Source organism: Peromyscus leucopus, unplaced genomic scaffold, assembly GCF_004664715.2.
Source record: "Peromyscus leucopus breed LL Stock unplaced genomic scaffold, UCI_PerLeu_2.1 scaffold_149, whole genome shotgun sequence".
Classification (NCBI taxonomy): domain Eukaryota; kingdom Metazoa; phylum Chordata; class Mammalia; order Rodentia; family Cricetidae; genus Peromyscus; species Peromyscus leucopus.
Window position 1 is genome coordinate 6,222 of NW_023504655.1, and position 27,543 is coordinate 33,764.

At 52.9% G+C, this 27,543-nt stretch overlaps 1 protein-coding gene and 1 pseudogene across 1 annotated transcript; one reads left to right on the forward strand and one right to left on the reverse strand.

Annotated features, from left to right (window-relative positions):
• The first annotated feature begins 764 nt into the window (after positions 1 to 764).
• On the forward strand, positions 765 to 4,954 carry LOC114690547 (transmembrane protein 131-like). Its single transcript, XM_028865401.1, has 7 exons — positions 765 to 1,070; positions 2,196 to 2,434; positions 3,287 to 3,408; positions 3,507 to 3,603; positions 3,802 to 3,899; positions 4,467 to 4,703; positions 4,848 to 4,954. The coding sequence occupies exons 1-7, from the start codon at positions 765 to 767 to the stop codon at positions 4,952 to 4,954; spliced, it is 1,206 nt and encodes a 401-aa protein (XP_028721234.1).
• A 610-nt stretch (positions 4,955 to 5,564) lies between these two features.
• Positions 5,565 to 27,543, reverse strand: LOC114690571 (annotated as a pseudogene).

A 27,543-nucleotide genomic window follows, 5' to 3' on the forward strand; every position in this document is an offset into this window, starting at 1 on the left:
GGCTGACAGCTCTGTGGCCCGTGATCGGGGCCCAGCCGAGAGCTCCTTGACCAAGAACACACTGCTTTTGAAACAAGGTTTTATGTAGTCTAGGATGGTCTTAAATTCACCATGTAGCCAGAAGGACCTTGAACTTCCTCTTTTCCTGCTTCTACCTCTCAAGTTCTTAGCCCACAGGTGTGCGTGACCATGTCCCAGTTTATGTGGTATCGGGTTGGAACCCAGAGATTTGTGTGTGCTGGGCAAGCCCCTCTGCCCACTGACCTAAGCCCCCAGACCACAAAAGTGGTTTCTACTGTAGTGTCTTGAGGTTGCTGTTGCTCAATGACGTACTGAATGGTGACAGCGTTTTAAATATTGGAGTTCTACCGTGGTTAATACTGTTAACTCATTACTCCATTTGCCCTTCATGTCAGGGCTGCCATTGAACTGTTATGAAGTCTGTCAGCCTCAGAAAAACACCTGTAAAGGAGGATGGGAGTGGGCTGTGAGGATACCCAGAGCTTAGAGCCAGGAGCTTTCCCCATCTGGCAAATTTGACTGAACAGGGTCCCCAGGGCAGCACTGAGGGCTGTGTCTCCACGGCCCTGGCTTGCCACAGCTGAGCCTCCGTCACCCATCTCTCTGCAGTATGACTTCAGCCTGGAGAGGAAGGCTCTCTTCTGGGTGGAAGCAGCAGCCATCCGAGGACCTTGTCCCCAACACTGTAATGACCCGGGGATTGCATCAGCACCTCCAGCCTGGTTCTTACTGGTCAGTCCAAAATGGCAGTCTGGTGCCTGCACCTGCTGAAGTTCAGAGGCCCAGAGGCTGGACTACAAGAACCTCCCGAGGAGGAAGAAGAGGAGGAAGAAGAAGAAGAAATAGGGGAGAAGGGGGATGAGGAAGATGCCTCCTCTGCCAGCGAGGAGGAGATGGACTCCAGCAGCCCTCAGCCCGGCTCCCCTACAGGCCATCGCCGCTACTCCCTGGGTGTGCTGCGAAACATGAGGTCTGAGCTGGCTTGGTGCCCGGCGCCGGCTCTCGGAGAGCAGACTGGCCACGTGTCCTCGTGCGCCCTTCTCTGCACCGTTCGAGGCCACCGCACTCTTTAGCCCTGGTGTGTGGGACAGCAGCAGTGTGTCAGGTGAGCCCTGGGTTGTGGACAGCAGCAGTGTGTGAGGTGAGCCCTGGGTGTGGACAGCAGCAGTGTGTCAGTGTGGTGAGCCCTGGGTGTGGACAGCAGCAGTGTGTCAGGTGAGCCCTGGGTGTGGACAGCAGCAGTGTGTCAGGTGCACAGCCTGGGTGTGGGACAGCAGCAGTGTGTCAGGTGAGCCCTGGGTGTGGACAGCAGCAGTGTGTCAGGTGAGGTGAGCCCTGGGTGTGGAGCAGCAGTGTGTGTCTGAGCCTGGGTGTGGACAGCAGCAGTGTGTCAGTCAGTGTGGACAGCAGCAGTGGTGTCAGCAGCACTGGGTGTGGACAGCAGCAGGCAACAACAGAGCAGCCGGCCCCCTTGTGGCCAGGAGTGAAGGTGGACAGGCTGCAGGCTAAGGAACGAGAACGGTGTGTCAGTGCCACTGGCATGGAATCATCACAGAGCAGTCTGTAGTTCCAGAAGCAGGGCAGACTCGGGAGGGTGGGGAAGTGGGCACTGGAGCCTGTGGGTGCTGTGCAGAGGTGGGCGAACCCCCCCCCATGCACCCCCATTAGGAGCAGCCCCAGGGTGCACAGTAGCGGTGTGAAGTGATAGATTTCCTGTTAATGACTCCTGTTTCCAGTTGAGTGCAGACATGGCATCAGAATACTTTTCTCAAGTGTTTAAAGCAGCTGGATAGACGTTCTGTTTCAGGGCCAAGAATACACTGAGAGCTCGCAGCCTCGCAGACCAGGGCCACAGCTGCCCCTTCACACTGAGGCTGAGAGAAGGGGTCTCGCTGGACTTGAGGACAAGTGCGCTTTACTTGCTGCAAGTTAGCCCTGGGAGAAGGCACAGCCTCCCTCGGGTGGGTCCCCTGGCAGTGGCTTCAGCTGCGCATGGGGTGGCAGTGAAGAGGGCGACTACCCTGTCCTTCATCTGTGGAGCAAGCGTCTGCGTTCCCTGAAAGCCCAGGGCACAGAGAGATTCGAATCTCCCCTCTCTTTGGCACCTCTGAAGGGAACGCACAAGAGACTCGCTTTGTGTTCTTTATAGAAGCACTTGAATTTCACAGTTTTAGAATATCGAAAATAACTATTTTGAAGAGTCCAGATTAAAATGTCACATTCACGGGACCTTTTGTTCATTTCCAGCCACTGACAGTCTTTACAAGCTGTCTCTGCAAACCCTCAATGCGGACATTTTCTTAAAACACCACCAGACCTCACCAACAGCGGCCTCCTCTCCATCTCCGCCCACCGCTCCCTGCCCGTTCACGTCCCGTGGCAGCTACAGCAGCATTGTCAACAGCTCCAGCAGGTAGGCCCACGCCAGCACCCGTTGTCACGGTGACACTTAGCAGCCACACCCTCAGCCTGGCAGACCCATGTTCCATCATTAGGTCCCTTACCTGGGGCAGCTCTTCCTGTTAGAGGCTCCCGACCCAGCAGTGATCTTACTCTGTCCACGCACAAGTCTGTTAAGTCTTCTAGAATTGTGTTCTCATCCAAGAGCCAGGCAAGCTTTAACCTAAAGGACAGAGCAGTGACTTGAAGACACCGGTTATTGACTTTGGCTTTGCAGCCAGAAGGATTTGTGACCGTGTGTAAGGTGCCGTGTAAGTGACATGTGCTCAGAGGCAGGTGGCGTCCCTCTGTACCACCCCCATCTCAGTCCCACACAGGCTTAGTTCCTGCTGTCAGGCTGCTCCCAGTGGTCAGTGGAGGCCGTGGCCGACAGAACAGTGGCGGGGGGGGGGGGGGGGTGTTACTTTACTGGGGCCCTCACTGTTTGCAACCATGTCCCGGGGAAGGAGGCCTGAGAACGGGCCTGTCCTGTCTGTCAGCACCACCAGTTAGCTGACAGCTTTCTTCGCTAAGTGGCCTCCTTCAGAGTCTTCAAACTGTGATCTCCACCTTTTCTGTCCCTAAATTGTGAGCCCGCCTTGGTCTTTCCTAGCTTCCCATTTCCTGTGTTTCCCCTCATTTGCTGTGTGATTAAGCTGTCTTGGGCCCCAGAACACGTTCACAGGGCTTCGCTGTGTTCTGAGCCATCCTGGGCTGTCATCCCTGGGTCTGGCGCAGCAGAAGCCCGCTCCCACCCAAGAAGGTGCCCGACGCTCCTCCACTGTAGGCCCCAGCAGTGAGGCGCTCTCTCTGCTTCTTCCTCAAGTGACACGAAGGCAAAGCAGCCCAGTGGAAGCAAAAGCAAGCTGACGAAGGCAGCCTCTCTCCCAGGCAAGAACGGCAACCCTACCTTTGCTGCAGTCACCGCAGGCTACGACAAGAGCCCGGGTAAGGGACCTGCTCCCACGGCTGCCACACCCGAACAGTGGGCGTGACGAGTGGGCTGTCCAGCTCTGCCCTGCCCTGATGCACGGTCCTTGTTGCAGGAGGAAACGGCTTTGCTAAAATTTCTTCAAGCAAATCAGATTTTCCCAGCAGCCTTGGCATGTCACACATCCCTGTGGACAGTGATGGCTCAGACAGGTAAGTGGCCCGCCCTTCATCTGTCAGAGGTTGCCATTCCCTGGGTCAGGCGGCATCTTTCCTAATCGTACGCAGCAGCCACTCTGTGGGTCTGCCTTTGTCTTGGCCTCCATAGCTGAGCCCTCTCCTTGGAAAGCTGTGATGGGCCATTTCACTCACCATCATCCGTTGTTTGTATTTTCCCCTTTGAACCTTCAGCTCGGGTTTGTGGAGTCCTGTCAGCAATCCAAGCAGCCCTGACTTCACCCCCCTCAATTCGTTCTCGGCCTTTGGCAATTCTTTTAATCTAACAGGTGGTAAGTATTTAACCCCAGCTCTATAAGGAGGAGGTCTATAGACAGGAAACGTCTGTTGACATGTTAGTGACACTTGTACAGGAGAAATGGCTGCGGTCTAGGCAGGGGATCTCTTTTTCACTTGCTTCAGCAGCCGATAAGTTCTGTGCAGCTCTCAAGGGTGCAGGTTGTGGAGGGCTTCTGGGAAACCAGCACACAACACGGCAGTCGTGTGGAGGGGTCCTCCCTGACAGCCCTGCTCAGGGCACAGGAGGACACGGTGCCTGCCGGTCGGCTCGTGTTCCAGAGCACATGCCTTGGAGCTTCTAAGGGGGACTCTAGTGTGAAATCAACCTCTACATGTGCCAGGCACAGTGTGAGTTCAAATTAGCCACAAGGTCAGTGGTGGACAGCTGTTGATGGGTTCAATGTCCAGATTGTGTGCCATGTGCATAGTTCTTGAGAACATCCCAGACCACACAGAATGTGGTGGGAGCCGACGAGGTGTGTGGCCGCTGAAGTGCATGGCATTGAGTGACTCTCATCCCAGTGATGGCAGCGCACTTGGCCCACCCTCTATTTCTGCAGTTTTCAGCAAACTCGGGCTGCCGAGATCCTGCAGTCAGTCATCCCAGAGAAGTTGGAATGAGTTCAGCAGTGGCCCCTCCTACCTTTGGGACTCTCCAGCGACAGACCCCAGCCCTTCCTGGCCAGCCAGTTCCAGCTCACCAACCCACACAGCCACTGTGAGTACTCCAGCCCCAGCCTCTTCGTCATTACCGTGTTGCCCTTGGACTGTGGTTACAGTCACAGCAGCAAAGCACGGTGGGTAGGAAGGGGGCCGCGTTCTCAGGTTCACTGTTTCTCTGGTTCTGTCCGTCCCCGCTGCTCTTCACGAGCATGAATCAGGATGTCCTGGAGAAAACTGAGCAGTGGGGTTCAGGCCCCTTACAGATGTGTCGTGTGCAGCCTCTTCCTCCGGGGAGCTAGAGCACAGGTGTGATGTGACCCGGCTGGCAGAGGCTCCAGCGGCCAGCCGGCCGCTCCTCCCTCCACGGCAAGCTGGGAAGTTCTGAGAAGCACTCACCTTTCAGCTCCTCTTTCCATTTGCTCCTAACTAAATTGTCTGCAAAGACTGTGCTCCAAATGGTCCTCTTGCCAAGAAAATAATGGATTCATCCTTCACAAAACCATGGCAGAAAACTGATCTACCTGCACCTTTGCCTCAGAAACCCCTAAATCAGACATGCACGGTAGATGGGGAAGTGCACAAGCTTCATAGGCTGTTAAAGAGCCCCAAAGCTTGTCTCCTTGGTAACAGTCTGGCATCAGTTTCCATAGCACCTCAACCATTCCTAAAAGGCAGCCACCAATTCTCTGCACACATCGGGTGGTCAACACATTCTGTTGCTGGGGCTTTGCAAGTCACTTTTCCACCCCACTTGTTTAGGCTTTGCACCTTGATACAAGTCAGGACCCACACAGGCCCGTTGCCCCAGGGATACCCATGCATAAAAAGTAGGCTGCCTATGCTGGGTCCACAGGCTGGCCTTCACCAGCCTTCCTAAAATGCCATAGCACATGCCCAGACCCGCTGTGTCTAAATATACGGACTATGCTTTAAAATAAATAAAACTGAGAAGTCTGTGGGCCACTCCATTGTTGTATGATCTTGTGTGTGAAGCCTCACCACTTCCCCTGCCTGCCTGCCAGGCCCACCTCCTGCTCACTGCTGGGTGTTTCTCTTCTGTCACAGTCCATCTTGGCAACACCAGTGGCCTGTGGTCCACCACTCCCGTTCAGCAGCTCGATCTGGTCCAGCAACCTCAACAGCGCTCTCCCGTTCACCACTCCAACAAACACGCTGTCAAGCATCGGTCTCATGGGCTCGGAAAACTCCACCACTGCCCACGCTCCTTCCGCCTCTGGTCCGGCTGATGACCTGGGACAGACCTACAACCCCTGGCGGATATGGAGCCCCACAATCGGAAGAAGAAGCTCTGACCCTTGGTCTAATTCGCACTTCCCTCATGAAAATTAAAATTAAGCGAAACAAGAGTGGGCCCCTCATCTAGATCATGATATGCCAGTTTCCAAGACAGCTTCTGAAGGCCCTGGCTGCTGTTGCTTCCCTCCCCTCCTCCTCTGTGCAGGCAGGCTTGTTCCACTCGCTTCTTCCAGATCTTTCTTGCAATTATGATACTCTGAGATTTGCTGTGTTGTGCTTGTAGACAAAAGTCTGGACTCAGCCACAAACTTCTACGACCTGTCCATCTGAAATCTTGACTCGCCCCGTTCCCCACCTGTCTCTTCCCTGCTTTCTTTATCTGTAAGAACACAAATTTGGCAAGTACAGTTAAGGGAGTAATTTTGAGTTGATTGACATGTCCTGGCATGTGACAATTTTACTAAATACCAAGTTTGGTTTTTAATAATTTCACAATATTATGCGCCAAGATCTAATTTTAAAAATGTTATGAGGACTTTGTGCTGAAAATACAGAGTATTTTTTTAAAAGTAAGGCTATCTTGGTTTTTAAAAGCAGACTACAGAAACGTAAACCAGCCTAAGAACAATGGCTGAATGTAAAGCATCCAGAGGAGACCACACGCATTTTCTGTGCTGTTTGTACTTGAGGTATGTACCATTTGTATACCTGAATTTATTTTAAAGATGAACTGAAATGCACATAGCCAAGTCTTGACATTACAAGATTGTGTATTTCTTAAATACAACTTTGTGTTGTACTTTGAAATAAATGCTTTTTTCAAAAGCCTCGAATTGTTTTTTTCTGTTTTCTTAACACACAAGATGCCTTTCACACCACGGTGGGCCATGGTGTCATTGCATGGCACTCTGGAGTGGGTCGGTTTTAAAGAATGATGTGGTTTCTCATGGCTACAGGCAGCTGTGGTCTCCTAAAATTTCCCTGATGACTATGAAGGATCCCTGATAGAAAATTCCCTGGAAGCCTGTTTGGATTCCTCCAGGGAGAGGCTTTTCCTCCACCTCTAACCGAAACAGAGCAGCCTAAAAACAAGAGTGGCTAACACCGTTGACCACTCCTGGGTCAGCACACATCTGAAGCCTCGGGGTCCCCCGCTGCGCTCAGCTTCTAAGAGGCTGTGAAGTCCCATCTGGTATCACTCAACTCACCCTTCCCAAAAAGGGGCTCGTGCCAGCTCGCCACTGCATGCTGTGACAGCGCTTCCTGACACCGGAGTGTGGTGACAGGAAGAGACAAGGGAAGAAGTAGAGGCTGGGTGGATAAAGCGCTGTAACTGAGTTCAGGTCCCCAGGATCGCCACAACCCACGTGTGCAAAGGCACCGGTGGCCGGCCACCTGGAATCCCTGTGCGGAGAGGCAGACACACTGAACCCCCAGGACCAGCTGCACTAGCCAAGGACGAGGTCCAGGGTCAGTGAGAAACCTGCCTTAGCAAATAAAGGGGACCATGAAGAAAGATGCCTGACCTACCTCCTCGTACGCATGCACACACACACGTGTACTGTACATACATACATATCACACGTGTACAGGTGTGTACCACAAGCAGATACAAGGGAGAAGTTGGTCACAGGAAGGGCCTGAGATCACCTGCAGAAATGTCCAGTGTTGCATGTCTGTACTTGGGGGCAGTTGATGGGGGGCGAGGGAGTGGGGGCAGTTAGAAGGAGCCATTTACCCACCAGGATAGAAAACCTTCAGCATTTTAGCTGCTGAATGGATGGGTGGGTGGTGGGAAAGCAGCACCATGTAGGAAACACCAGCACATGCCATCTGCCGCAGGCCCCAGAACCAACCGTGGAAGAGGCAGAGTCTAGAAGGCCCAAAAGAAAGGTGTGTGCGCACCTAAGACATTTTTCTTTTTAACAAGTTGTTGACCCTTTTCCAACGGTAAGTATTTCTCCAGAAAGAACTACACAGGCAGCGAGTGCCACAGCTCTCACTCCGGCTCCCAAGCTCCCTGGAGGCCCTTCCTGCTCCGGTGTGCCCTTCTTGTCTCTTTCTGGGATTTTACACACTTCTGCTGGGTAACAGCTGCTGAGCAAGTGTTCTGAGGCCAGGTACCCGGAGAAGAAATCAAGCGGCCTTCGATGGGCAATGCAGTCGAGCCATCCTACAGCGTCCTTGGGAATCCAGCCTTCCCAGCTTTTCGTGAAAGTTCACCAGAACCAGCAAGACCACTACGCGTTGCCACTTAGGGCTGCTGGGCTCCCTGTACAGCTAGTGCTGGGCGGGAGAGCCGCTACCAGCTCCCGTCGACTGAGTTGTCAGCAGGGTCTCTTGTGCACTGGCAGAATGAGGGTGGATTCAAAGTGTACAGTCTCCACACCGAGGGAGGAACAGCGGTCTCTGCACAGGGGAAGCAGCTTCACACAAAATGGAAGGGCTGGAAGGATGGCTCAGCAGTCAGTGCTCGCTGCCCTTTCAACCACACGTACCTCCAGCTCCAAGGATCCTACCACCTCTTGGCATCTGCAGCCATACCCACATGCCCATACAATCACACACAAGCATACATGCACATACAATCACACACATGAACACAAAAAGTAAATCTTAAAAAGAAAAAAAAAAAGATAAATGTTAACCAGAAAGTTCTACTTTGGGGTACAGTGGGGATCCAACTTGCTTGCTCTTAAGAATCCCCTGAGGCCGGGCAGTGGTGGCTCGCGCCTTTAATCCCAGCACTCGGGAGGCAGAGGCAGGTGGATCTCTGTGAGTTCGAGGCCAGCCTGGTCTACAGAGTGAGTTCCAGGACAGCACAAAAACTACACAGAGAAACACCATTTACAAAAACAAAAAACAATCCCGGAGGTTGCCAATTTTTCCCCTTTTTCCAGTTCCCCTTTCACCCCATGCGGTGGCCCTTGGCTGACTGAGGAACGCCATACACTTGTAAAAAGGAAAACCGAGGTTGCAGCTGTTGCCCATGTTTCTCCAGATGTTTCCAGCAGGTGTATCTGAGCAAGGCAGGTGTGCAGGTGTGCTCAGCACCCACCCCCAGACTGAGCGCTAGATTTTGAGATGGAAGGACAATGAAAAATCAGGCAGAGAGACCTAGGTCAATATAAGAGGCGAAATAGCCTGGCATTTGCCACCCAGCTCCACAGGGCGAGGGGTCCTCTCCTGGGAGGGAACCTCCAGCATGTCTGCGTGCATTTCATTTCCACCCTCAGATCTGTGCAGTGGCTGCTTGGAAAAGGATCTCCTCATGTCACCTTTCAGTGGCCTCATAGATGCCACGCACCAGAACCATCTGAAGAAGGGCTCTACTGCCTGAGTCTGGGTGGCTCTGAGCATCAGAAACCCGCAAAGTCACATCCCACTAGACCCTGCCCTGCCTGCAGTGGCCTGGGGGGTAGCTGCCACTAAACCCAATGTGGAGCAGCAGAGCAACTGTGAATCATGCCCATGAGTGTCCTACACTGCAGTGGACCAGGGTACGACAGTGGAGGACGACGCCCTCAGAACCAGAAGGTAGCTCATCCTCTAGGCCCACGGCACGTCCTGTGTCCCAGGCAGCGCTGGTGCCCACAAGCTCTGGCCACCCCTCCCCCATGCCACGCTCTAGCATCTGTTAATGCCACAGGGATGTCCTGAGTGGCTTTGAGCAACACCACACACGGGCCCACACGGGTTGCCAAGGGCAACTTGGCCCAACTCTCAGTGAGCCTGCTCCAGGTGCCCACCCCAGCAGATAGAATCAGGATAAAAGCCAGGTCCATCTTTCTGACCTAAAGGGGAGCCACACAGTTCCACTGACACAGAAACAGACAAGCACACACATGCTCAGACACACATACTAACACACTCCTGCACACACAGGCATACACACACGTTCACATAGACATCACACTCATACACCTGTTCCATCACTCACTGTCAAGACTGGATGTGACCATCACAGAGGGGGTGCTGACACTCCCCCCCTTACTCCCCCACCATGCGGCGTCTGGATCCACGGCATCAGTGCCTCAGAGCTGACAGTCGCGGCGGTGGAGCTGACATCAGAGGACACCCCCACCCCATGTGGGGCAGCACTCCCTCTGTAGGAGTGGCTATACTAGGCGCCCCCCCCACCCCCACGGCTGTCTACACCACATGGGGCCGCCCCCCCTCTATTCCCCACTCTCCCATGGCCTGCAAAGATGGCCAGTTCCCCGGTGCTACCACAGAGCCCACTGTATCCCAAATCACCAACCACAGCCCGAAAAGCTACACTGTGGCGGTCCGGCTAGGATTAAACCAGCCCTGTACAAAGCAGCCAGTATTTTCAAGAAACACCTGCAGGAGGAAGTTAACCCACGAAAGCAGAAGCAGTGCTTGGCTCCAGGGATGTGCAAGGAATGAGGAAAGTCCTGCAGGAACAGTGTTGGGCAGAGACTCCACCTGTTAGCAGCAGAGCTGGCTCGGGGACCTGGAGGCTCCCGTACTTTTGCTTCTTGTTGCTGAGATAACACACTGACCAAGACATCCTGGAGGGAAGGCTTTGTTTGGCTCACACCCCCAGGTCACAGACTGCATTAGTCAGGGTTCTCTAGAGGAACAGAACCAAGGAGACCAAGAAACAAGGAGATCATTCATACATATTGAAATGCATACATATGAGCCTGGCGGTGGTGGCGCACACCTTTAATCCCAGCACTCGGAGGCAGAGGCAGACAGATTCTCCGTGAGTTTGAGGCCAGCCTGGTCTACAGAGTGAGATCCAGGAAAGGCACTAAAACTCCACAGAGCAACCCTGTCTTGAAAAAAAACAAACAAAAGCAAATATGAGAAACTATATCGGACTTCATCGGTGAGCTTTGAAACAGTAAGAAACGGCAAATCACATCTGAGCGCTGAGGACCCAGTATTTAGTCCTTGAAGCTGGGAACCTCAGCAGCCTGAGTTGGCCCAGAATCGTTGTCTCTCACTGGGGGGGCAACAACCCACAGTCACTCAATAGATGAGGGTGACAATAGTCCCAGGCTGGCACCAGGATCCCAGGATGTTCTGGAGTGACTGGTCCTCATCCCATGATGGTGACTTGGAGACACTGGTGTGGGTCAGGGCAGAAACCAGCAGCAACAATTCCACTCGGCGCGCCAGAAGGGGGACCAGGAGGGAGAAAGGCAAAATAGCTTCTTCTGAAATACCCTTTTCTACCTGAGATGTCCTCCCCCCCCCCACCCCACTGAGATGTGTCCTCCCATGTCAATCAGGACAGTTCTTCAGATGAGGCTCCCTACTCGGGTGACTCGAATTTGTGGCAAATTGACATCAAAAACCAACCACAACACAACATCCATCCTTTAGGGACGTCAGGGCAGGAACTGAAGCAGAGACCATGGAGGAGCCCTGCTGGCTGGCCCGCTCCTCTGTAGCTGGCTCAGTTTGCCTGTCTTATGTAACCCAGGCCACCTGCCCAGGGCTGGCTCACCCACAATGGGCTGGACCCTCCCACATCAATCATTAATCAAGAAAATGCCCAACCATCCCCCCCCCAGGGCGACTGGCCAACGACAGGCCATCTGTTCAAAGCATTTTCTCAGATGACGCTTCGTACCTGCCACAATGACTGTAGTTTGTGTCAATTTTGACCAAATTAACCAGCACAGAGGTGAACTGACCTTTGGCCAGGATGTATTCAAGAGTCAGCTGGCTTACAGGTTTCATCCAGACAAACGTCCCAGTCTTTGTACCTTCACGGTCACCAACGGACAAGAGGGAGCATGCAGTACTAAAATAGTCATTTGGACGAAAGCCACGAAGCCCAGCCCCCTAGGGAAATGCTTTCCAAAGGAATCCTGCTTGGGAAGGCGGTGTTGGAACCCAGCGGCCCAGCTCAAACTGACGAACACGTCAAGATGGCTTCATGACTGGTCAGATAGTCATGGTTGGTGACACCCTAGATACAGCTCTAAAGGCTGACAGGAACCAGTGGCCACAGTACAAAAGTTTTTTAAAGAGTGTGTGATGTGTGTGTGTGTGTGTGTGTGTACTGCCAGAGGTATTTGATCACCTGGAGCTGGAATTACAGTTGCGAGTCACTCCATGTGGGTCCTGAACTTGGATCCTCTGGAAGAGCAGTAAGTGTTCTTAACCCCTGAACCACCCATCTTGCACCCAAAAAAGCATAAACTTTGACAATGGAAAGACAATAGTAATAAATTTTTATATTCTGAAAAAAACAAACCAAGCAGGAATCTCAGAAGTGAAGAGCTCAGCAAATCAAATGAAAATATAGTCGAGTGTTGACAGGCGTGGTGGAGCACCCCCGATTAATCCCAACAATCAGGAGGCAGAGGCAGGGGGATCTCTGTGAGTCCCTAACCAGCTAAGGCTGCACAGTGTGACATTGTCTCAAAAAAGGCTGGAGAGATGGCTCAGTGGTTAAGAGCACTTTCTGCTCTTGCTGAGGACCTGGGTTTGGTTCCCAGCACCCACAGTGAGTTCCAGGACAGCTGGGCTGTTACAGAGAAACCCTGTCTTGGAATCCCTCCCCACAAAAAATCATTTCTGGTTTTGATTTTAATAGAGTCCATCTTCATAGTACTATAAAGGCAATTTTTTATTTTTTTTTTTTAAGATTTATTTGTTTATTATGTATACAGCATATATGACTGCAGGCCAGAAAAGGGCACCAGATCTCATTACGGATGGTTGTGAGCCACCATGTGGTTGCTGGGAATTGAACTCAGGACCTCTGGAAAGAGCAGTCAGTGCTCTTAACCTCTGAGCCATCTCTCCAGCCCTATAAAGGCAATTTTTTAAATAACAGGGAGAAAAATATTCTAATATTTGAAAATTAAGAAATATGCCTGTAAACTTCTGAAGGGACAAAGTAACAAGAGAATTTTTTAAGTATTTTTTAAATTTCAGCTTTATTGTGTGTGAGCATAGGAGTGCATGGGCATTGTCCATTTTCAAAAGTCCTGCATTAGCTCTGACAGAAATTCTGAGTGTATTACCCTACATCTTCTAGTCCACTTTCTGACTACAAATTACCCTGCACTAGACAGTCCATGTGAGCGAAATACAGTATTTGTCCTTTAAGATCTGGATTATTTCACTTAGCATGATGCTTCATAGTTCAACCATATTATAGCATGTGATAGAATTTCATTCCTTTTTTGGCCAAATAATGCTCTGCTGGATGTTCACAGTGAATTTGGGCTATTTTCCCATTGGTGAAGTAGGCGCCTGCATTTTCTCACTCCAACACTCATCACCACACAATTATTATCTCCATTTTTTCTTTAAGTTTTTGAGAGGCTGGAGAGCATGCTCAACAGTTAAGAGCTTTTGGGCACCCACAGAGTAAAAAACAAGAAATAAAGGCAGAAGGAAACATCACCCACCAGCAGCTACACCCCAAGATATCACACAAACAACCACCAGACTGGCAAAGTTCACCTCCCCTCCCCTCCCCAGCAGCGGGCCATGGTCACAGGCTCCCATGGTGAGATGCCTCTCCACCAAGCCAGGGGTGGCCCACGGCCCTAGCCTAGAGACCACCCCATAGATCAGCCACCAAAGTTCAGAGAAATGGGACCTGCAGAGCCTCCTCCCGATCTGTTCACCAGCTGGATCCTACACAGTTCAGACCCTCAGCATAACAGGTACTACAGCTACAGGCCCCAAGTGTCCCCCACAGCCCAAGTCCAAAATAGCTCTCCCTAAAGCCACGCCGCCTCCAGACCCACTTGATCTGAGGCCCCATCCCTGTCCCCACGGGTGATCTACACCAACAGTGAGCCTAATCGGGGATGTGAGCCTGGGATCCACTCAGGAGCCTGAGGCAGATGAATTGTGAGTTCCAGGCCAGCTAGAGCTACACAGTGAAGTCCTGTCTCAAAGACTCAAGAAAGTGCCAGAGACGGAGTTGAGAGTGCTTACCTAACATGCCCAAAGCTCTAGGTTCCTTCCCTGGCACTCCATAAAACGGAGTTTGTGGTCACCTGCCTGGAATCCCAGCACTCAGGAGGTAGAGGCAGGGGGATCAGAAGTTCAAGGTCATCTTTGAAAACTACACAGTGACTCTGAGTCAAGAGACCTGGACTCATTAAAAAATAAAAATAATAAATAAAAAATAAATAACGGGGCTGGAGAGAAGCCAGGGTGGTTAAGATCACCCGATGCTCTTGTATCTGAGTTCAGTTCCCAACACTCTCGTGGTGGCTCCCAACCACCCATAACTCCAGTTCCAGGAGACCTGACACCCTCTCTGACTCTGTGGGCACAGCCATGCATGGGATGCCCAGACATACATACAAAGATTCACACACAAACATTTCTTTAATCTAAAAATTAAAATAAAACGACAAGGGACTGGGGAGATGGCTCAGCGGTTAAGAGCACCCGCTGCTCTTCCAGAGGTCCTGAGTTCAATTCCAGCACCCACATGGCAGTTCCCAACTGTCTGTAACTCCAGTTCCAGGGCTTCAATGCCCTCTTCTGAAATCCTCAGACACCAGGCAAGCACATGTATAAACACATATATACATGCAAGCAAAACACTCATATACAGAATAAAATCAATTACTGTTTGTTTGTTTTTCGAGACAGGGTTTCTCTGTGTCGCTTTGGAGGCTGTCCTAGAACTTACTTTGTAGACCAAGCTGGCCTTGAACTCACAGAGATCCACCTGGCTCTACCTCCCAAGTGCTGGATTAAAGGCGTGAGCCGCCGCCGCCGCCGCCGCCGCCGCCGCCGCCGCCGCCGCCGCCGCCGCCGCCGCCGCCGCCGCCGCCGCCGCCGCCCCCACCCCCGCCCCCACCCCCGGCTAAAATCAATTACTTTTTAAAAATTAAAAAAACAATGGTGACTGAGTCCTTCAGGGGTTTCTCCTGCTGGAACCTTGTCGAGATGTCAACTAGTCGGCAGAAGGAGCCAGCAGCTACAGAATGTCAGTGGTCTTGTTGGCTGGGCGTGACATCCACGGATGCCAGGCCCATGCAGAGCCTGGGGTTAAGAAAAGCTGTAGGGACTGGGGGGGGGGGGCCTGCAGGAGTGGATATATATGGGAAGAAGAGAGACATGTCCCACCATTCAGTTGCAGGGGCAGGGGTGGGTTCAGGCCCCACTCTGAGCCCATTCTTCTGCTTCCTCTCCTCCTCCTCCCTCCTCCCTCCTCCTCCTCCCGGATGCTGGTGGCAGAGGAAATGGGAGGCGGTTCTCTCTCTAAAGCCAGGACACTCTCCTCCTTTAGCATCCTTAGCAGTTCCCCAGTACCTTTGAGATCCCATTCCTTGTCCCCAATTTACCTTCTCTTTCAGCCAACCCACACAAAGAAACTGTGGCACCGGAGGATTACATGACTTGCCCCCAGAGCAGCTCGGGCTACATCTGTAAGCACATTATGGGCTTTCCTAGAAAAGCATCCCAGGCAGAGGCCACACGAAATACAGAGACAAAGGGGGCAGGGTGTGTGTCCAGGAGCTGGAGAGGCTGGGGAGACCTGATCCGAGAGGCTAGCAAGAACCATCTGCAAGAGGATCTGGAGTGCCACACTGCAGGAGACCGGTCTGAGGACCTGAAGGTCAGAGAGGAGTCTGGTTCTTCTGTTCCTGCTCAGAGGACAGAGCTGAGGCCCAGTGCAAGGACCTGAGCCCGCCTTTGATTTGACAGTGGCGTCACCTTGTGGTCATATTTTTAGAACTGCATCTCTTCAAAGGATTCGGGCAACATTTGCGGGTCCGTTCCCAGTGTACTACTAGACACACCCACATGGGTGACTTTTAAATACCAAACCAAGCAAATAATAATGCTGACCATAAAATAATGAAAATCAAAATATATTAAGTGTCTTATATGACTGTACAATAGTATGTATCATTAACCAATAACAAATGAATTTTAATACAACTGAAATATTCGCAAAAAGTACCATTCCAAGAGCCACTAAATCCTCCTATGGAGGAAATTTGTTTTCTTGGTTTACTTAATCGTTTTAAATAAATTTAAAAGGTTTAAATTTTAGTATTGTTTGTGAATTAGTAGTATAGCTCACATATGAACTAATAAAGTCATTTTCCAATGGAAAACATTGATCTTACTATTTTCAAGGCACTGCTGTGGGGTTTTTGCTTGGTTTTGGTTGTCTGTTTGAAGTGTGTGTTATTGAGATACGGTCTCATTGTGTAGCCCCGGCTCACGTGCAACTTGTGATCTTCTTACCTCGGCCTCCTAAATGCTAGGGATAGCAGGCACCTGCTTCACACCCAGTCTGTTTCGATCTCAAACACAAAAATGGGGTGGGGGCAGAAAAATGGCTTTAGTGGGCTAAGAATGCTCACTGCTCTTCTGGAGGGACCGAGTTTGATTCCCAGCACCAATGTCGGCAGCTCATAACCTCCAGAAAGCACGTGCAACTCCTCCCCAAGACACATACAGACACAGACACACGGGGGGTGGGGTTTGGGTGTACAGAGACACAATGAGAGAATGAAAACAAAAAGCGAAATCCCAGTGAGCTCTGCACCAGAACAAAACCAGCCCTGCCTCAGCATCCATTCCTGGTTTCACACTACTCACATGTCAAGGCTCCGGAACTCCTCGCTGCTTCAATCCCAGACAGCTCTCCTCCTGTGACCCCCATAAAACTTCCACAGGCTTTCCAGAGTGTCTGGAGACCCACCACAAATAAAAGCAAACTTTGCCTTCCCAGAATCCCCAGCAAATCTCCTCCTCACCTCTCATTGGCTCTGAATGTGATATGCCCACCCCCACTACCAAAAAAAAAGTCACACTGGCAAGGAAAGGGGGTATTGGTTAGCCACTGAGGGAGGAGCCGGTCCACTGAGGGCACAGGTGGAACTGGAATTCTGGCTGCATTCCACCTCACCTGTTGGGTTATGCCCTCCAATACCCTGATTTCCTGTGTGGGGAAACTGAGGCAGTAAGACTTGGGGAGTTCTCAGCGGGGCTGAGCTGGCACTTATGATACCAAGTGGTAAGTTGGACCTCAGCTGTGACTGCCTGTGCCCAGGGGGAGAGGTGCCAACAACTGAGTCAGGACTGGGGATGAGGACTGCCCCCAAAAGGCTAGAAAACCTGTTTCAGTTGACTGGGGAGGGGGCGGGTCATCTGTAAAAAGCTCTCCAGGTGATCCTGGTGTGCAGCTGTTACAGACACACACGCCCACGGTGCGCAGTCCACTCGGGGATGCTGAGGCCCTGATGCACACACAGCCCTCAGACCCGCCCTGGCCTCCATTTCCCCAGTTTCCCTGGCACCTCATTCACCTGAAGATAATCCTAGGCGCAGACAAGGTCCCTACACCAGCCTGTCTTCCGTGGGGTCCCAATGGGGCTGGGCCTACCTAGGAGATCACTAAGTTCTTTCTTACCAGCCCCTTCCCCAACCCACCCCTTTCCAAGCCCCCTAGCCTTGAAAAGATTAGAGGACACTCAAATGAAGAGAAATGGAGTTTATTCAATGAGGACAGAGACCGCCAGAGGACTCTTCGCTCCCACTAAGAAACAGAGGAAGTAAGACCTTGGGAGCACATGTCCCCTCAGCCCAGAGCCTCAGTACCGGGTGCTCCTGAACACAGCCCATCCTGGACCGAGTGTGAGGTCAGAGAAGAAAGGCTGGGTGTAGGGAGACCTGGGGCTCAGCACACGCAGCCTCCGCCACCTGTCCACACTGTGGGGATCCTCGGCCCTGCTGGCCAGGCTGTAGTAGTAGTTCCGCATGCGCTGTTCCACGGTCAGGAAGTCAGGACGGTCTTCCCACCTGTAGGGGTGGAGAGACCCAGAACTCAATGTCAGCCAGAGGCAGGAAGGTATCAAGGGGTGGGGAGTTGGGGGTAGACTTTCAGGGCCCAAGGAACAGGTTGGATGAGGTCTCCTGGGTGTGAGAGCGATGGAATTCTGGGTGTCTACTCCAAAACAAGTAGAGTTATTTGGCTTCCAGAACACAGATAATCAGATAGTGTTGAGAGCTGTCCGGGAGGTAGAGAAACACTAGAGGCCAGAGTGAAAGCTACTGCCCACAGGGAGCAGGGATGCTGGATGCAGCCATGTTGGGTATTGGGAGCCAGGCACAAGTTTATATGGGGACAGATGTGGGGCTTGGGATGGAGATGGATCAAGGGTGAGCAGGCTTGACCAGCGGGGAGCTGTTCGTGGTCCTGGAGTGAGATTTGCTAGGTGCTAGCCTCTGGCTTGGTTGTACTGGGTGTTTTCTGAGGGAGCCTGAGTTAACATGGGTTGAAATAGGATGAATGGACCCATCCTGGTCAGCTGTACTGTTTCAAAGTCAATGCCCCGTCGTTTCGTGGAGTATCAAATGCTGGGATGTCATGTCTCATAGTCGTTATAGGTGACCCTTGTTTGGGTGCGTCGTTTATCGTCTGCTCTGGGTGGGGTTGTGGATGGGGGTTGAGTGTGTTAACTATTTGGGTCCTGCACAAGTGTCTTCCTGAGACCCTGGACGTGGAGTGTCGGCTGGTAGGGGCTGAGGACCAAGTGCAGGACATTCTTCCCAGGCGTGCGACACTAACAGCCTGCTGGGTGATGACAGTGTGGCTGTGGTGGTCCAGTACTGTCAGATCTGTGTGCTGGTGGTGGCAGGGCCCGTGGCTGCATCGCATGGCCAGTGTGCTGGGGAGCTAAGTACGGATGGGGATGGATTAAAGGGAGAATGTGCAGAGTCTGAGACGCGGGTGGACCTTTGAGGGGAATACTGGAGAGAGTTAAGATGACACTGATCGGGCATGAGGACTTCTCCCGTCCCAGGACCGAGTGACCAGACCCCCTCCCACCTGGAACTCACTTGTAGGTCCAGCAGTCGCTCATAAGTGAATACATTTCGGGCGGACACTCTGGCGGGCACTCCATCCTCTTGCCCTGCTTGATGAAGTCCAGGACCTCAGGCCCCTTCATTTTCTGCCCAGGCCAGGGACAAAGGCAAGTGTGTGTGTGAGGCCCCGGGTCCCTCACATTGGTCCCCCTCCCCGGCCCGCCACGGCCCAACTCTGCCCAGCCTACTTTGTAGGGCTTCTGGCCGTAGGAGAAGGCCTCCACATGGTGACCCCATAGCTCCAGACATCGCTGCGCGCTGGAGAACTTCCGGAAGTTGATGCATTCGGGCGCGTACCACTTCAGAGGCCACTTCCGGCGGAACGGGCCTGAGAAGGGGAGGTGCTGGACGAGACTCTGGGACCCCTGGCCCACCAGCCACCTCCACCTAGAGACCCCTGGGGGTGGCGCTTACCGTGTAATAGCTGTCGTCAGCACCCAGGGCCTTGGACAGGCCAAAGTCACTGATCTTGGCATAGTGCCGGTTGACCAGCAGAACATTCCGGGCCGCCAGTCCCGGTGCACAAAGTTCTTCTCCTCCAGATACTTCATGCCCATGGCCACCTGGTGCAGCAGTTCAGCCACGTTGCTGACTGGGATCTCCTCCCTAGGGTAGGAGGGGGAGGGGGAGTCAGCCTCGGTTCCCATGGGGCATGGTGCGCAGCACAGAGAGTCTGGGCAGCGGTGAGGGGGCCGGCATCTAGAAAGCTCTTGTTGGCAGAGCCAGGTGCTAAATGCTCCGTAAGCAGCAGTCCGTTCGATGTTCACAGGAGCCTCGGGTACAGATCCCGCTATCATTGCCATGGTGCATGTGGGGAAAACTGAGTCAGGGGCTCCACTTTGCAGTATGAGTGTGGGCATCAGAGTGCACCCAGGGCAGGCATTTGTCCATGAAGGAGTGAAGGCAAGTGGCATGCTGTGTGTGTGTGTGTGTGTGTGTGTGTGTGTGTGTGTGTGTGTGCATGTGTATGCGTACGCTCTGCTCCATCCCCCCCCCCATGCGAGGCCAGCCACCCAGGCTCACTTCTTTCCAATCAGGAACTTGTGCAGGGGCCCGCCCGCCGCCATCTCCATGACCAGCATGAGCGCCTCGCCTGGCACACGCCGATGAGCCGCACGATGTAGGGGTTGTCAAGCTGGTGCATGATCTGGGCCTCCCGCATCATCTCATCCTTGTCAGCCTTCTCCGTACTGTGCTTCAGGACCTTGATGGCCACGTCGATCTGCTTCCTGCCAGGGGCACGGCCACACAGGCAAGTGTGGGTGTGAGCTGGGCAAGTGCGGGCCGCGCCTCCCTCTCCTCGTCCCCTGACTTCTATGGGGCACCCTCTGGCTCGCTGCCAGGGCATCCCATCCACTCCCCAAGATGCCTGGGACTACCTCAGCCCCCCAGGGAGATGCTATAACTTCAACTTAGCCAAGCCCCACCTCACCATCAGCATAGGCCAGTGTCTCTAGCCTTTCCACATAACCTTCCAGCCTGTCACACCCCACCCCAGAGTCTGCTTCTTTCTCAGGCAAGCTGTCATGAGAGAGACACCCCAGCTCCTACTGCCCCTGACTCTGATGCCCCCACCATGGCAGAAGCGGTCGGCCGTACTTGCGCATCCGGTAGACTCCCTGGCGCACGGAGCCAAAGTTGCCACAGCCAAGTTCAATATCGGCCACGAGAGGTTCTCGCGCTTCAGGAAGAGAGCTTCTTGTCCTTGAGCTCCTCGGGGTCACTGTAGGGGCTCTCATACACGCTCGTGTCCATGGGCATCGGCCGTTGCTTTTCTGGGGATGCCGCACGGGCTGGGCATACAACACAGTCAGTCATACACTCCCGGTCAGACAAAGGCGATGGGGAGGGGACCCAGAGAGGCAAGAGAAGCTCAGCCACACCAAACACATGGCCACAGGCCGTGATTTACCCACCCACCCCGTGTTCAGCATGCACCCAGGGTGGACAGACACCACAGGCAGGCAAGCTGAGCACGATTGTGCACGGGACAGACCCCCGTCAATGGCCCTGGCTTGTCATTGCCGCTAAGTCCCACAGCCCGGCCAGGGACCCTGCTTTCAGTTGGGCCTGGGCCCACCCACACCTCCGCCTCTGCCCGCTCACCTGGTTCAGGGGTATATCCATCTGAGTTCAGGGTGTCCACACGTCTCTGAGGCTAGGGGTCACAGAGTCAGCCGCAGTCAGCCGGACTCAGCCCTTTTACAGGACCATGCGCGCTGAGGACACCCCAGGGACGGTCCCGGCTGTAACCATCTTCCATCCACCCCGACCTCCCTGAAGTGATCCATCTGATACCCAAAGTCCCAACCCTGAGGTGCCACGGGCACCTGAGTAAACGTGGACGGGTGGGCTGGGAGTGTGGGTGCAGCAGCTGTTGGGGAAGGGAAGGGACCGTGAGTGAGTTACGGGACATGGCCTCCTGCACACTATAGCCAGCTCCCCTCACCTTCAGCGCTGGCGCTGCTGTTGGGGCAGGCCTCCTTCAAGCGGTAGATGAGCCCATCCGCCTTCAGCTTGAGGTACTCCACCAGCTGTGGAAGGGGGTGTCAGGTGGGGCCTTCCCCAGCCCCGAGGGGCTCAGCAGCCCACCACGGGGTTCTCCTCGAACACGGTCGGCCTACCTGCCAGAGCGTGTCGAACTTGGTGCTTTCGGAATGCAGAACTTGCCAGCCTGTCCTGGCTGATGAGATAGTGGTACACGGTTTTCCATAGACCAGGGACAGCGCGTATGTACCCTGCTCCTTCCGGGGCCTCAGCCTGGAGAGGAGGAAAGGTGTCACCCCTACAGCAATGGGGGGGGGGCTTTCCTGTGTCTCAGTTCCCTCTGCTAACACACGTGCTATGGGCTCCACAGCCAGAACTCCGAAGCAGCCACAGAGAATGGGAAAGCCACAGAAGGGTGCCACCAAACTTCTGCACCTTTTATGGGGACCATGGGGGAGAGGGGCAGAGAGGGCAATGCTGAGTATACAGGAAACATGAGGTAATCCGAAGGCAGACTTGAATCCACTGGCCCACAGTGGATATGGAGCCATGGGGGTGGATCACCCATACACAGGAGCCACCTGCTCCTCCACAGTGGTGAGATACTTGCTACACACTGGCAGACAGTCATCCCAGGAGGACCCAACCATCAGAGGTATTTCAAGCCATGTGCTTGGCACCTAACCATGAGTAATAGGGACAGAGGAACCCCATAATCTTGCGTGTGATACACACACACACACACACACACACACATGCATACACACATTCCCAACCATTTGTACACACACATACACACACACACACACACACACACACACACACACAAACTGGGCAAAGCCATTCAACACTGAACAGGCACAGCTCACACATTTGAATGACACTCAACTACTATGTTCTGAATGAGAATGGCGCCCAAGGCTCACACATTTAAATGCTTGTTCCCTAGATGGTGGACCTGCTTGGGAAGGATTAGGAGGTGTGACCTCATTGGAGAAGGTGTGTCGCTGTAAAATGTAAGAACTGTGCCAAGTCAGAAGGACCTGGACACGGCCTCCACCACCCCATTCCATACCCAGACTTCCCATCTCTTCCTCCAAGGTCCAGCCTGATGAGTACCCCAGAACGCCCAATCCTTATTGCTCCACGACCTGCCAGATCTAGTCTGGGCTCCACAACTAGTGCCCCACCCTGGTCTGGCCACCTGTGCCTGCACTACAGCCGAGCTCTGGGCCTCCACAAAGACCTGCTGTAGCAGGAATCTTAAAAGTTCTTATTAATAAAATCAAACCTTAGGTGAGTTATTGGGTCCATGCTGGTAGATCAGAGAGACAGAACAAGCCACAGCTATCTCACCTCGCCGGATCCTCAGCTGTCTTGTCTCCTCAGACTAGAGGCCTCTGAGTCCTCATCCCGAATGGGTCTCAGCTGAATTACTGCTCAAAAGCCTGAATGCTTAACCAGCTAAAATCTTCTAGTTTCTGGTCCTCACGCCTTATATATCTTTTTGCTTTCTACCACCACTCCCTGGGATTAAAGGCTGGCTTTCTGGGATTAAAGGCGTGGTGTCACCATGCTTGGCTATTTCCAATGTGGCCTTGAACTCACAGAGATCCAGAGGGATTTCTATCTCTGGAATGCTAGGATTAAAGGTGTGAGTGCCACCATTTTCTAGCCTTTGTATCTAGTGGCTGTCTGTTCTCTGACCCCAGATAAATTTATTAGAGTACACATATTTTGGGGAAACAATACTACCACAACCTGCTCCTACCTGCAACCACCCACAGGTTGCTTGTGAGTCACCTTCACCACCCCACTATATATACCCAGACTTCCCTATGTCCTCCTCCAGGGTCTAGCCTAGTGAGTAGCCCTGACCTCCCCAACCATACCTTTTTTTTTTTTTCTTTTTTGACCCACTAGATTTAGCCTGGGTCCCACAACTAGTGAACAGCCTAGTCTGGCCTTCCCTGCTGAGGAGCTCTAGGCTTGGCTCAGGACTGTCCCCAAACCACAGGACTCTCCAAGTCACAGCCAACCTTTCCACTCAAACCGATCTACCCCTACACTCCAGGCTCGGGACGGGAAGCATGTTCTTAGACCAGCCCAGTCCTCTGTCCACCTGGTCTCATTCCACCCAAGCCATTTCCAACCTCTGGACCCAGCCTTCCCCTAACCTGCTCTGCCCATAACAAATTCAGAACAAAGGAAGTCGCACACTCAAACTGCATCACAAGAGTACTAATATGAAAGATCAAGCCGGTCTCTCCTCTCCAGAACCCACCAGTTCTGAAGAAATGTTTGCCAATGAGAATTACCTAGATCAGAGGTTCTCAACTGTGGGTGATGACCCTCCTGTGGGGGTGGGGTGGAATGACCCTTTCACAGGGGTCGCCTAAGACCATCAGGAAAACACAGATATTTCCATTAAGATTCATAACAGTAACAAGATTTCAGTTATAAAGTAGCAACAAAAATAATTTTGTGGTTGGGGATCACCACAACGTGAGGAGCTGTATTAAAGGGACTCGGCATTAGGAAGGTTGAGTAAGAACTATTGTCCTAGAGGAACTCCAGGACCCAGAATTTAGTCCATCATAAACCTCCGCTGGGTGAAACTCCCAAAGAATCAATGAAAAAGTTAAAGTTTCAAAAATAAATAAATAGACCTCCTCTGGGAACTCAGGGGGTTAAAGAAGACAAAAAGAAACAGCTGGATGGAATGAAGGAGAAAGAACTCCAGAATAACTGCCTGAGTGGTGGTCAAGAGAACACTAACATAAGATGATGGAAATAAATGATGACGACAATCCAGGATTGAGATGGAATTTAATCAGGAGATGGAAAACATTGAAGAGAACTCAAGCCCAAATGAAGATGGAGTTGAAAAGGTCAATAACTCAACTAGAACCCTCCAAAGGAAGCCTTACACATAGAATGAACCAGGCAGAAGACAGAATATCAAATTTCAAAGATAAATAGAGGCTCACACAATCAGTGAGGAACATGAAAAAAAATTAAAACAGGAAATTTGGGACACCATGAAAAAAACCCTAGAATTATAGGCATAGATGAAGAAAAACCCCAAGTCAATGGCACAGACCAGATCTTCAACAAGACCATAGAGCAGAACTTCCTCAAACTAAAGAAAGACACACCCATACAGATACAAGAAACATCCAGAGCACCAAATAGACTGGACCAGAAAAGAAAGCCCCCATGGCGGATCTTAGTTAAAACATGCAGTAAACGTAACAGAGAAAGTGTAGTGAAAACTGCGAGAGGAATGTAGTCATGTGTAAGGGAAAAGCTGTCAGAATAAGAGCTGAGCTCCCAGGGAAAACTTTGAAAGCCCCGAGCACAGTGAAGAAAGACAGCTCCCTCAAAAGCCTTAGAAATATCCCTCCAACTTACAGGCTAACTCTATCAGGTAGGGGAAAAATCTCAAAAACAATTTTTTTTTTAATGTATAAGATTTCTTACTATTTTTTAAATAATGCGTATGGAAGGTGGGGTATGTGTATGTGAGTGTGCTTGTCTGTGGAGGAGGCCAGAGGTGTTGGACCCCTGCCCCTGAGCTGCAGTTCCAGGTGAATGTAAACCACCCCGCAATGATGCTGGGAACCAAACTCAGGTCCCTCGGAAGAGCAGCACATGCTCTTAACCGCTGGGCCACCTCTCCAGCCCTGCACACATATTGCTTTTTTTTTTTTTTTTTTTTTTTTTTTAATCCACCAACAGCAGAGTCCTGGAGAGAAGGGCATTTCTGGGGAGACCCACAGATCTCAGTGTGTGGTGAAAATCAAGTCAGTTCCTCCAAGGGGATCCTGGGAAAGGGGCATCCCGGTGGTAGGAGGCAGAGCAATGATCGAACCGGCAGGACGCAGGCACTCATGAGAAGGGTGGACTGGAATTGTCTCCCAAAGGTTCTTGAGGTGAACACACAGGGCTTGCCAGAGTCATGGGAAGAGGCAACCACCAACTTTCCCCATATGTGGATGCCTGAGTATTATCTGGACCACATTTATACACACACAAAAAAAAAAAACAAAAACAAAAAACCTTACACCCAAGCAAGAAAGCTGCCACTGGCAGTTTTCAAACGCCCAGCTTCAGAGGGTCTCCAACCATGACCCCAGCTGTGGCTCAGACACGCACAGACACAGTCACATAGGAACAAGAGCTGACATTTAACGCCATCTTGCTCATGTTCCTGCTTTACATGTATTAATTCATGTATTAATCCATGAGCTCCTTGACACAGGTCCCAGGCAGGTACTGCTAGAGGGCAGATTGAAGCAGTTGCTTCAACATCCCCGTGCCCCCAGAGCCTCTACCTCTCTCAGCATAAAAGTCAGGGCCACCCCCACCCCCCACTAATGACATCAGGAACACTGGTCTCAGTGTTCTCCAACATGCCAAGTTAATTCCTGCCTCTGGACCTTTTCACCTGGCCACCAGGTTTGTTAGAAGCACCCTGTACCCCAAAACATCTTTTCTATATTGTTTGGTTTGGCTTTTCTGGGGTGGGGGTCGAACCCAGGTCCTCTTACCTGCTAAGCAAAGGCTCCATCATGATCTACCTCCAACCCTCCTTCTGCAGCTCCTCTTTGACCTTCTCACATTCTGAAGTTGTCTTCTCAGTAAGCCTCCTCGGCGGCCTCATTGTAGCCCCTTCGCACCCACCCTACACAGCGTTCACCTCCATCTGACGAGGGCTCTGTTGAGTTCCTGTCTCCTTGAGACAGTCACCTCTATCTAGTCATATCATTGCCTGCTACCCAGCCCAAGTCCCACAGCCTGCGGATGGCAAAAAGCTGGGCTCAACACAGATGCGCCAACTTTGGAGTCCTTCCAGCGTACTGCGAGGACGTTACCGTAACCAAGGACCCCTGCGCATGCGCACAGAGACACAGTCGCCCTATAGGCCCCGGTGCACGCTCAGGTCTACCCACCGGGCCCCCAGGATCTCAGCCAACAAGCCCCCCCCGGCCCCTCATCACCTGGAACCCCCCGTGTCCCACATACAGGAACTTGCCGTCTGTCTGCTGGCCGGAATAGAGTTTGCGTTCAGCCTCCTCGCGAGTCAGGCTGCTGTGGTACCAGGGCATCCGCTCATGGGCTGTGGTGGCAATGAGCTTCTCCACCTGGGGGGCCTGGCTGATGATGGCCTGTTCTAGTGCATCGCCCTGAAGGAGAGGAGCGCTGTGGCGTGGCCAAGTGGACGGCCACCGGAACCGGCTTGCATCTCTAGACTCTCCAGAACCCACCCCACTCAGCACAACTAGAGTGCATCTGCAAGCGGGTAAAGCGTAACTAACCTCCACGAGCCCTAAGGTCTCCCTCCTAACCCAACAAGGGAGGCACTGTAGCCAGGCCTCACCGCCTAGCCCAGCTCGGAGCTCATCAACTTCAAGATCCGACACGATTTCCAGCTCAGGCACAGCACGTGATGTGAACTACAGCCCACCGTCCCTGTCTGCCATCCTACGGTAGGGCACACGCCCGCCCTTCACGGTCCTCTCTGTCACCTTCAAGCCCAGGAGGCGCCTCCACCTTTAAGCCTATCATAGTCGAGCACCACAGCATCGCTCAGGCTACGCAAGACAAATAACCACCATCGCCACCAAGCCCGGACCTAATGTCCTCCTTCCAGGTCCCGGCCTCAACCAAGTCCTACACTTGCTTCCAAATCCCAGACCTTGGAGCATCTTGCAAACCAGTGAAGAAGACTCTGCAGCCGTCAGGCCACGCCACGCCCTCTGGCCACGCCCCCTCTGGCCACGCCCTCACCTCCAGCTTCCAGGTCTGGCGCACATAGTCGCGCACCATGGCATCGCGCAGGCAGTCGAAGACCCCGGGCTGCGGCTCCAGGCCGGGCGGCCGGTTGCACGGCTTCCGCAGGTTGCAGGGCAGCCCGTCGGGGTCTTGCGAGTAGAACTGGCAGAGCTCGGCTGGGCCGCAGTGCGCCTTCCCGCCCGCGATGGCGTAGGTGCCGTTGAGTTGGCGCTCGATGGGAAAGTGGTGGAAGCGCACGTCGTGCACCAGCGACAGCACGTAGCCCCCCAGCGAGCGCAGGCACTGGCGCAACAAGAACAGCCCGTCGGCCATGCCTGCCAGCTTCAGGTGCTCCTCGGCCTCGGCGCGCGAGATGCTGCCGTAGAAGAAGGGCAGGTGCGCCGGGGGTCGGGCATCGCCGGGCCCTGTGGGTGCAGAAAAAAAGCATGCAGAAAAGCGTCAGGACCCGCAGCCTTCCCGAACCCCGGCCGTCAGCGCCGGAGAGAGCCCACAAGGATGGACATCTATGGGTATAGCCAGAGGCACCTCATCTTTGCACCGGAGTCGGTTCCAGAGCGGAGTGGCAGTGTCCTGGGCACCCAT